The 11,721-nt window shown below is 36.3% G+C and overlaps 1 protein-coding gene across 2 annotated transcripts in view; it reads left to right on the top strand.

The window, feature by feature from the left end:
* The first annotated feature begins 524 nt into the window (after positions 1-524).
* Positions 525-11,721, top strand: part of LOC107004676 (serine/threonine-protein kinase BSK7-like) — a 13,144-nt gene continuing 1,947 nt past the window's right edge. Inside the window, exons 1-10 of one of the 2 annotated variants that reach the window (XM_015202974.2) lie at positions 525-693; positions 894-1,051; positions 1,477-1,639; positions 1,776-1,996; positions 2,409-2,544; positions 4,535-4,668; positions 4,781-4,886; positions 7,971-8,056; positions 9,131-9,319; positions 10,854-11,006. In XM_015202974.2, coding sequence (XP_015058460.1) covers positions 1,561-1,639; positions 1,776-1,996; positions 2,409-2,544; positions 4,535-4,668; positions 4,781-4,886; positions 7,971-8,056; positions 9,131-9,319; positions 10,854-11,006 — 1,104 coding nt within the window. In that variant the 5' untranslated portion in view covers positions 525-693; positions 894-1,051; positions 1,477-1,560. The remainder of the gene's footprint in view (positions 694-893; positions 1,052-1,476; positions 1,640-1,775; positions 1,997-2,408; positions 2,545-4,534; positions 4,669-4,780; positions 4,887-7,970; positions 8,057-9,130; positions 9,320-10,853; positions 11,007-11,721) is intronic. The other variant, XM_015202973.2, reaches the window with a different exon arrangement.

The raw sequence follows: 11,721 nt of genomic DNA, 5'->3' as shown, positions 1-11,721 counted from the left end.
GATGTACTTAACAACAACAACAACAATAACATAATTAGTAAAATTTCACAAAGTGAGATTTAAGAAGGATAAACTGTACATAGAGCTTATTACAACAACAACAGTAACGTAATTAGTGAAATTTCACAAAGTGAGAATTAAGAAGGATAGACTGTACACAGAGCTTATTACTACTTCGAGCAGGTAATGAGACTATTTCGAAAAGGAAAAATAGAAGAAAGAAGAAGTTGATTTCATAGAATGAAGTAAATATTATTACCCCAAGACCTTTTATGCAATGTTATTATAATACCAAAACTTGAATATCTTAGTTTTGTGGCCAAGGCCAGATGGATAGACAATAGATTATGGTGTTTGGTGTCTTAGAGAAAAAAAATATGAGGAGAAAAAGGGGGTTTAATGTCGGTGGAAAATCAGGAAAAAAAAGCAGGAAAAATAGTACACGTTATACTTAGTAGTAGTTTGTCCTAGTAGTAACTGAGTAATATGTACACACACTGAAAAGGGATCTGTACAAAACACATCTTTTAACTTTTTTTCTTTTTCTCTCTTCACATCTCTCTCTCTATCCTCTTTACTATATATATATATATATATGCTCTTCTTCACCTGACTCCATTTTCACTTTTCTTGATCTCTTTCTCAAGAGATTTATCTGCTGCACTTTTTTGAATCAATCAATCTTAAAGAAAGGTGCTTTTGGTTTGTTAATGTTTTTTTTTTTTTTTTATATATGTGTGTTTATCTTTGAACCCTTTTGAAGATTGATGTGTTTTTGTATGTGGGGTTTTTGTTCTTGGTGGTTTTTGTGGTTTTTAGACTTGGGTTTTGTGTATTACCTTGAAAAGATTTGATTTTTGACTTGGGGTTGACTTGTATGATGAATTTTTCAGGGTGGTTTGGAATTGGTGTGTGTTGATTCAGTTAAAAAAGGGGAGCTTTTTGGTTCTTGATTGGATTTGGGGAGGAAGTTTGTGGCTTTGGGGTATTCATTTGTTATGTGAATAGCAAGTGTTTGGATTGACTGAATTTTTTTGAATCTATGCTAAAGGTACCTTTTTTATTTGTTTGGGTTTATACTCTTTTTTTTTCATGATTCCAATTTTTTGATTTTTTGCTTGACTTGTGATGTAGCTGAAATGTGATGTGTATGATTCTTGTTGTCTGGGTTTTTTTTAACCTTTTTGATGTCTAGTGAAGTTTCTGTGTGTTTGGAATTTCTGTCCCCCATCTTTGAGTTGTGGATTGCTAATTGAATGGACTGTTGTGTGCTTTGTTGTTTGTTTGAGCTGTGGATAGCAGATTCAATAAACTTTTGTATGATGTTTTGGGGTGTACACCTGAAATTGTGTATGGCTAACAGTTGTGTTGCGAGTCTTTAACCTCATCTTTCTGTTTCTAGTTTAATGATATGGATATATTTATAATAATCAGGATGTAATTGTAATGGAAAAACTTTTTATCACTCAAATGCAGATCTTCTAAGCTGAAGAACATGTGGTGGTTGTGATACAAACAAACAAGTTGCAGTTATATCTCTAAAGTAGGGCGGGTAATAGAATGGGCTGTGAGTCTTCTAAACTCGCCTCGTGTTGCTGGAGTGGACAGAATGGTCCTGTTCATGAGGCTCAGAATCGTGGTATGTGAAGCTTGTCTTGGTATTTTCTATCATCATCCAAGGGCAGTTCATTCAGAATTGTAAATTTGTCGGTTTTCAATTCCTTCTTTTTTTGTTTTTGTGTAAATGTTTTTGTCGGTTTTCATTCTTCTAATAGATGATGAAGAAAGAGCTGAAGTTAGTGATTTGCCTACATTCCGCGAGTTTACTGTTGAGCAGCTGAGAATATCTACTTCTGGATTTGCTGTAGAGAATATAGTTTCAGAACATGGTGAAAAAGCTCCTAATGTTGTTTATAAAGGAAAGTTAGAGAACCAGAGGAGAGTTGCTGTCAAACGCTTTAATAGATCTGCATGGCCTGATTCCCGACAGTTCTTAGTAAGTTATTCATAAAGCGCGTTTATTTAATTCCATCAGGTGTTTAAGTTTCTATATTCATGTTATCTAAAATGATATAATTTTTTCCTTTCGGCTAACATTTGGTGATAAAATGTTTAATTGCAAAAGGAAAATAACAATGAATAGGAAAGAAAATAGAGAATGTTGGAGATCTTAAGCTGTCCTGTTATTTAAAAGCATCATTCCAGTTGTTTCTTATATGAGACAACTGATCCGTAAATGCAAAAGTGAAGTACGACGCTTTTACATGTCTTATTTTTTGTCGTTAGTGCATGTACCGTTCGATGTTTAAATAGCTTGAAATTGAGTATCTTGTCGTTTTCCTGCTTTACATTGTTTAAGCAATAGACTTTAACTTCCTTTTTGTTATCCTCCAAATCGTGAATTTCAGGAAGAAGCCAGATCAGTTGGTCAACTCCGCAACAATAGGTTAGCAAATCTTCTTGGTTGTTGTTGCGAAGGTGATGAGAGGTTGCTTGTGGCAGAATTTATGCCCAATGAGACACTTGCAAAGCATCTCTTTCACTGTAAGTTCATTTTACATTTAAATTCTGTTTTCCATCCTAGTTATGACCCTTGTACCATTGCTTTACTCGTTTTAAAAAGTTCATAGTAGGTTGTAGTAATTATTGGAATATACAACATACCCAGTGTAATACAAGTGGGGTCCAGAGAGGGTAGTAGTAGGCAGATTTGACCCCTACCTAGGTAGAATCATGGAAATATATCAGAAAAAAGTAAAAGCAAACAAAATAAATTGTATTCATAAATGAAGATGTACAATTCAAGGGCTTTATTGTTAAGAATTGTACTTGTCCTTTTCTTGTTCGACCACCATACTAGTGCACCTAACAAGGCCTGTGACACCACTATTGCTACCCCTCCTTAGCTGAGCTATAGTAACTGGCTCCCCTTTTAATTGCTCTATGGTCTGAATATTAGAAATCTTTTTAACTTCTTTTTGACTAGTGCTTTTATACTGTCAATCAATCACTAAAGTAATCTCTATCCCAAAGCGGTTGAGGTCAGCTATATAAATCGTTATGTCGATTCAGCTCTATTTGGGCTCATAATTCCAACAATTAATAATGATTCTAAGATAAACTTAAGAATCTTGGAGGTCTTCTGATTTTTTTAAAAAAACTGAAAGTTTGATAGTTTCACATTTGTGATTTGTCCCATGGTATACATGTTTCTAACTGGAGTGAAGAGACTCTTGTTTAGGAATTATTTGTCCTCTTTGAATAACTTTAATCACGGTAGTGCCACAACTTTGCACCGGTAAGACTACATAAGACATGACTATATTAGGCTTTCTCTCATTCTATCTTCTATATGTTTTTCATTTTGAGAAAATTCTATCTTCTATATATGCTACTTCAACTCTGTCTAATGTGATATTTCTATCTTCTCCAACCTGACATTTGTATTAACATTTGCACTTTACAACATTCATGCTATGGGTATATTGAGCTTTAAAGGCATAACATCCATTCCCATACTAAGGTCCCATACTAAAAGCTTAACATTTGTAGCCATATGACTCGACCATTCTCTTTCACATTATGTTTATTTTGTTAGGTATCTTCATATCACATATGCTCCTTCCTTTCCGTCATCCTATTTTAATTGTGTGTTACGTCTTCACTACTAAGTCTAGATGTCTTAGTTGTCTGTTTAAGTTTCACAACCTCACCTAATTCACTTCACTCTTTCTGTTTATCGAGGTTCAACCTGCAGTGCACATATTCTTCTTACTTATTCGTAAAAAAACCTTTATTTCTAAAGTGACCTTTTTCACAGTTTCAATTTTTGATTGACTCCTTCACTAGCTTCATCAATTAATACAGTATTGTCAGCACATACCACCATGAAACCTCATCTTGTGTACTGCTGGTGAACTTATCTACAAGTGAGGTAAACGAGTAAAAACTCATGCCAGATCCATGGTTTAAGTCCCTACTTATTGTTCTCTTTGATCTGTTTCTCAAATATCGTGTACTGCTGTTGCCCTGGTGTTACCTGCAAGCTATATGTAGCCCTAAGAAAATCGTTGTGAGGTTACTCTATGTTGGATGGCTCAACCATGGTTGATTTTCTATAGTAGTTCTTGTGTGTGATCAAGAGTCGGATCCAAATTTTGAGAAGATAGGATGCAGTAACTTGGTAGAATTCAAGGGAAAAGGGACAAGGATGATTATGGTCAAACTGAACTGATTTGAAATTAAAGGCAAAGTTGATTGATTATTATGGTATGTTGATATACAATTTGCCTCTTTTACCCCCATCACTTGTCTAGACAATTTGAATATTTAAGTAAACCTAATAATGAAATTCGAACTTCACCTAGAAAGTCAATAAATGTAAAATGAGATTGAATGAGATGGGAACACATATCTTCTTACTTCTTTAACAAAGATAAATGAAAATCACAACTTTCTTAAAGATTCTAAGGGAACATATTTTTCTTTGTGATCGGGTGAAGTTTCAGTTGACTTATTGTATTTACATATCCAGGGGAGACACAACCCATGAAATGGGCAATGCGGTTAAGGGTGGCTTTGTATCTTGCACAGGCTCTCGAGTATTGTACAATCAAAGGGAGGGCACTTTATCATGATCTTAATGCTTATAGAATATTATTTGATGAAGTAAGTACCTAGTGCCCTGGTCATTTATTTTGATGGTCATTGGTAAGTATCAAGTTTTACGGATTTAAGGATTTGAGTGCTTCTAATGATCTACCAATTGTCTATTTCTCAGGAAGGCGACCCCCGTCTCTCTTGCTTTGGTTTAATGAAAAATAGTCGAGATGGAAAAAGTTACAGCACAAACTTGGCATTTACTCCTCCTGAATATTTGAGGACAGGTACCTCTATAAACATCATATTTTCAATTTGTAATAGTTAAAGGTAGTGCATTGTTATTGTTCCTATTTTTTGATGCTATGTTATGCTTTCCCTATTGTCTTCTATGTTCTCTTTACTTTTGTATTTTTCTTTTAACTGGTCTGTTGTGCGTTCTCGAGCCGAGGGTCTGTCGGGAAAATCCTCTACCTCCATGCAATAGGGGTAAGGTTTGCGTAGACTCTACCTATCCCAGACCCTGCTTTGTGACTACACTGGGTTTGTTGTTGTTGTTAAAGGTTATTGAAATTTCTTAAACAGCTAAAAGTGTTTGAAAGCAAAATGTTACATTTTCAAAACTCAATGGAGACAAAAACACTAGGTGATTTTTTTTTTAAAAAATCAGTTTTTTTTTTTTTTTAAAAAAAATAGGTGATTCTTCATCTGCCCTAACCTTGGTGGACATAGTTACCTGTAGTGCGCAAAAGTTGGCCCGGACACCATGGTCATCCAAAAAGCAAAATGTTAAGCAACTAAGCAGGACATTGAATGATGTAGTTTGTCACACACACAACTACTTCTTTACTAATAGTATGGTGGTATCCAGGCCAACTTGCGCGTACTGGACCAATTTAAAGATGAGTTTTTAAGCTATAGACATAGTCGGTTTGTAGAGTTTTTTACATTATCAGGAAACCCAAATAATATCTCCCGGTAAGGCTGCCTAATATATGGTATTTGTATTTACCTACTACAATAGCTAAAGGTGATCTGATGGTATAAAAGTTTCTTATACTTCCGGTGTATATATCTTACATTCTTTAAAGATAATGCACTTTCCACCCACATGCGCAGTGGTGTAACAGTCCACCAAGACTTGGCTAGAAGAGATCAGTACACGCGTCTACTCTGCTACAATTTGATCTTTGTTCCAGGGATTAGTTACTTTTGTGGTCTTTGGAAACATCACTTATCTCTGCTGCATGAAGTAGTTTATAAATTTAGCTCCAAAGTACTAAAACTACAAAGGTAAACTTTGACAAATAGCTTCTTTTGGTTGAACTTTTTAAATAGATAAAAGGAGAGTGATGCAAAATAAGCTAATCTAATAGCCTTCCAACAATATTTTTCACGGTTATTGGCCAAACTTGGAGCAATTGAAGTGAAGCATGCTAAATTTTTTTTGAAAGACATAAAAAGCCGAACATTTAGAAAGGCTATAGTAGTAGGTGATTTCTCCAACGGACAGTATTAGGCCAAGCCATGAGGTGTGAGGTCTCAGGTTCGAATCCCAGTGGTGACAAAAGACATTATGTGAGTCCTTCCATTTGTCCAAGCCCCTGGACCCCGCGTGAACGCAGTGCATCAGGCTGTCCTCTACCATTTATCGATTAAAAAGTTTATATGGCAATATTTTTTATTAAATCATAATTAAAGAATTTCCCAAAAACTTAATAAATATACCAAATTACAAATCCCCAAGGCTTTGGTTCAAAAGGCAAAGGTAGTATAAAGCCATATTCAATGTTAGGTGCATGTCACAAATTCAAATTTGATGTGCAATCTTGATATTTTGGTCACAAGGATATAGAGGGTCGATCTGTCATCCCCTGAGTTTCGGAACTGGTCATAAAAATAAATCGATCCTTGAGGAAGAGGAGAGGATCATGCATAATAATAGGTGCTACATGTTTAGCGTTCAGGGGAAGATGTAAATCGACCTGCCGACTCATTTTCAAGTGGTGAGCCAGTTATGGTTGATCTTGTAGAATCTTTTTTAAATCCATCTGAAAGTCTTAAAGTGACTATCGATCCATTCTTAGATTTAAGTGGTTTCTCATTTCAGACTCTTGATGTCTAACAAGCATGGTTATACTTGAACCTACTCCATTTATATTGAACATATAAAAGGTGTCAGTCATAAACGACAACCTAAAAGTATGATGTGTCAAAGGAATTCTTTCTAAAGAGCAGAGTACACTTGTATATAAGGTTTTACTGTACAACTTAAGTACTGCTTTGTGAAATAATTCAAAGTTACCAGGTTAAAAAAAATGCTCTGTTTGATGACCTTTCTTTGAACTTGGTAACTTTGTATTGTATCACAAAACAATACACGGGTTGTATTGAAACCTTATATTCAAGTCTACGCCTCACTTCACTTCTGTATGGTTAAATTGAGTCTAGAACATCAATAATAGAGATAATACTCATTTCAGTATAACTGATTACACCAACAAACTAAAAGAAGAATGCAGTTAAGTTTAACTTTCTGCACATTGTTCACAATGCTCTCAAAACATCTTGAACTCCTCTCTTTCCAGATAACCCACCATATAGCACTAAGGATAATTATCCATCTACCTATGTCCTATGCATGGACCCCTTTTGCCTCCCAACTCATTAAGGCCTCAGTCACTTCCCTAGGTATGGTCCAGGAAATGCCTTTTAAGGCTGAGAAATAGTCTCCATAGTTGTTGAGTGTACTTGCAATGTAAAAATAGATGGTTGACAGTCTCAGCTGTTTAATCACATAGGAAACACCTGGAACACAAGGTTATCACTCTTTTTTTTGAGAAGGTTAACTGGTACAAGGTTATCCCTCTTCATGGCATTTTCCTGTGTAAGGACTGCTTCCTTAGCCATTAACCATAAAAAGCATGAAATTTGTTAGGAATCCTGCTCTTCATGACAGTCTTTGCTTGATGACCTTGATTTTTGTTATTTTCACTCCCTTCTTAAGAGGAAGAGGAGGGGGGTTTAGGGAGGAGCCGAGTGATTTTGCTGCCTCTTGCCTGTTCCCAGCAGATTGTTGATTGTATTTCTTTGTTGACTTAGAAAGTTGAAGTGGTGCCTTCTTTACAAGCAACTTTTACCTTTGTGGCATTGGTTTGTTCATTTAGCTTGTTTGGTTATATTTCTTTGTTGACTTAGAAAGTTGAAGGGGTGCCTTCTTTACAAGCAACTTTTACCTTTGTGGCATTGGTTTATTCATTTAGCTAGTTGCTGTAATTTATTAGGAATAATTGCTTCTCTCTATGACATTAAATAATATGAGTTGTTGAAATTATTATATGGTTCACTCAGTTATTCTGAAATTTTTGCAGGGAGAATCACCCCGGAGAGTGTCATGTATAGCTTCGGAACACTCTTGCTTGACCTTCTCAGTGGAAAACATATTCCTCCAAGCCATGTATGCTCTTTTCTGCTAATTGAAGATAATATTGCTTTACTTTTCTTTTTTGGGACAAGAAAACATGACGTTTTAGTGCTTCTTTTGTCCTAGTTTATGTCCGATCCATCTTTTATATGAATGAGAAATCTTTTTGGTCTAAGGCAGTTATGGGTTTGAAGATACTGTTGATTAGGAGAGATAGTAATTTTCAATTTGTTTGAACTCTGGAGATACTGATACACTCTCTTCACCTACCCCAGAAAAAGAAAGGCTTTGATGCTTATTCCTGCTGTGAGCTCCAGTGAACACTATCTGGCTGCATTTTATCCCATGGAGGGCTGGACTAAGATTACTGGTTTTAATGTTGCCTCATACTGGTTTGCACCTCATTTTATACGGGCAAAATAGCAGTAGGATGCAAGAACGGATTGTTAACATATGGGCTCTGTGAGTGCCTGACACACAATATAATATAGTTCCCTAAATAGAGAAATCCTGGCTGTTTTGTTCTCCCTATATGCAGTGGACACACTGGAGCTGTTTGTACAACAAAACTCAGTTCTAATTTCTAGACTCTCGTAATTCATGGCTGTCTTCGTCGACTAGGTTCCTAGAAGAAACCATTACCAACACCAACACCCCCATGAACATCTGATTCCTTTTCGTCTTTTCCTATTCCCGCCTCTCCTTTTCTTTGGTAAACTATCTTGTTCAATCTCAGTAGTGATGCTTAGCTGCTCGTTGGAAGTATCTGAACAGTCTGAATCATGTCAATTCGTTAATTTGTATCAATAATTTTATTGTTCTTACCTGTAAACATGAAAATGAGAACTTCAAGCTTGGCAAAATAGCGTTGATCAGGCATCAAATTCAATTTGGTTGTGTGTGTGTGTTTTGGGGTTGAGGTGGGGTGGGGGGATTGGTTTCATTGATTTTGAAGTCAAGCAGTGCTACAGCGACTAAATGGTTGTAAAGTAGGATCAATTATATCAAAACTGTTTATGATAAAGGATATGTGGTTGTTGGCCAGTTACTCGGGAACTGTTTTTTTGCTGTGCTCTTCCCTTCTAATACTGTATCTGTTTTTGTCAGGCCCTTGATCTGATTAAAGACCGGAATCTTCAGATGCTTACGGATTCTTGCTTGGAAGGTCAATTTTCTTCTGATGATGGGACTGAATTGGTAAGGATAGCTTCAAGATGTCTGCAATACGAGCCACGTGAGCGGCCAAATCCAAAGTCACTGGTTGCTGCTTTATTTCCTCTTCAGAAAGAGACCGAGGTTTTGTTTTTTCTTGTTCTGATGTTACTATCTATTACTTATCTTTAGTTTCTGCTGTGTTTGATATTTGTTTCTCTTCCTACGTGCTCTTTTTTCTCTCTTTTGATCAAGTAAAACTTTCATTAGTTGGTGTACAAGGATGCAAAATGTACGGAAGGAAAGGATTCGTAAGTAAAATTGGATTTGACAATATCCGAAAATGATTTACATCAGCAAGCTTACGGCACCTAAATAGATTCATAAATAGGCCCCCAAGATTTTTGTCTAGTGGTAAGAGGGAAACATATGATGTGTGGATTCGGTGCATGTCTCAGGTTTGAACACTACCACAGACCAAAGGTGGTGTAAGTGGAGAGGGGTAGAGGCGTCCCCCCATTATTTGCGACGTTTCAAACTTAGTGCCTGTAGCCATCGGGGGTTTCTCGGTAGCAAAGAAAGAAGAAAGGTTCATAAGACAGCTTGCTTTGAAAAAAGGTTCATTAGACAACTTTCTTTCCAAATGTGGGACTGAGGTTTATGTCTTCTGTTCCTTCTTCTCCATATTGTCTAATCCCGCTGGGGATGGATTGCCATAGCTCTTTTGTCCTTCTTGTGTGCTTTTCTGGTTTTAGCTCTCAGCTTTTGTTTCTGCAGCTATTCTCTTTATATAAGTTTCCTTCAAGCTGCTTTTTTTGTTGAGAGCTCTATAACAGTGAAAGTAGATATGATAAAGCAGTTTGGTAGACATTATATTGTGGATGGTCATTAGTCAGAAGCTGATACGTAGTGGTTGAATTTCTTTAGTGTGTATAACAACTAATAGGCACACCTTGATTGTGATATGTCCTTTTGTTATTATATAATGGGATCACTCATAAATTTCCCTGACATAAAAATTTGCAGTGATTTCCAGTTTGTTTGAATTGGAAATTTAGTAAAGGTTGACACATGAAGTGCCTTATATTGGGTGTGGAAGTTGTTATTGCCGTCAGTGGCATACTCTTTCCAAGTTTTTGCGAAAAATATGATTTGTAACTATACCATTTTAAAATTTTTAGTGCCTAATGCTCCCACGGATTCAGTCTCTTAGTAAGAACACAATGTGAGTTTGAACCTTGCTGTGAACAAGACCTGACATTTAAGTGGAGAAGGGTAGATGGGGTCCAATATCCAGCTAGTTTCGAACCGTATCCCAGCTGGCCGTTGGGGATATCTTGTTTATCAAAAATAATATTGGAAGCCTAATTTAATGCTTTTATGTATCTATTCAACTTTTCTTCTGGTGTTATCGTGTCACTTGAAGCTGTAAAAAGCTATCTGTACAATATATCCGAGGATTGCTTGATGCCCATTATATTGTACACTCGTGATGCAACATTGGTGAATGCATTTAATTCTCTGTTAATTTGGTCCTAGTCTTATTAGTTAAGTTAGTAAAAACCAGGAATTTGGATAAGGTAAGAAGCATTTTAGGTTATATTATTGTCCATAAAAGTTTATTTTCTTTACTGACTGTAAATTGTCAGAGATCAAAGTAACGATACTTGTTTTGCAGGTTCCTTCTCATGCTTTGATGGGTATCTCACGTGATGGTGGAACTATGCCTCTGTCTCCACTTGGTGAAGCCTGCTTGAGAATGGATCTAACAGCCATCCATGAGATTTTAGAAAATCTTGGGTACAAAGACGATGAAGGAGCAGCTACTGAGGTTTGTCTATCAGTAATTATTTTGAGGAATCAATGTCCTCATCTTGTACACATTCCCTTTCAGTGTTTTATCTTCAACACATTGAGTCACACTTTTAGCCTCAACCATTTGAGGATCTTTTATCCTCTTATCCCTGCTTTTACATGTGTGCATGAGAAGGGGCCTCACATTTTTTTCCACCTGCCTCTTATCCTTTTTCTATGATTTTGTCCGTAGTGATTTCTGTCGTATTAAGGAATCCTAACAACCAGAGAGCTTCTCGATGCTGTTATAAAGGTTCTTCTCAATGTTGTGCCTTCATCTTGAGAGGTCGTCCGGATGAGTGGATTTTTCAACCCAAATTGATTTGAATTTGGTCTAAACAAGTGTCCTCTAGGAAAATAGCCTGTTGCAAAGGAAGTTCTCAGAAATAGGGTTCACAAATGATGCGGTTGCGGAGCAAACCCGCTAATATTTCAGCCCACCCTGCATAGCACAATTTGTTGTTCTCTACCCGCCCCACATAATTTTCTGTTAATATTGTACCGGTAGTCTTGAAACTTCATTTTTATAAGTAGCTTTTTCTTATTCTCTGTCCCAACTTCTGAACTCATATTTACTCCACTTTTTCTTCTTCTAGAGATTAAAAAAAAAAGAAAAGGAAAATTCAAATGTTAATCTGGGAAACAAAATAATGAGACGTGAACCCACCTCCCCCCCCCCCCTGTTGCCTTCC

The sequence above is a fragment of the Solanum pennellii genome, chromosome 11 (genome assembly GCF_001406875.1).
Source record: "Solanum pennellii chromosome 11, SPENNV200".
NCBI lineage: Eukaryota > Viridiplantae > Streptophyta > Magnoliopsida > Solanales > Solanaceae > Solanum > Solanum pennellii.
This window is presented reverse-complemented; position numbering and strand designations above follow the sequence as displayed.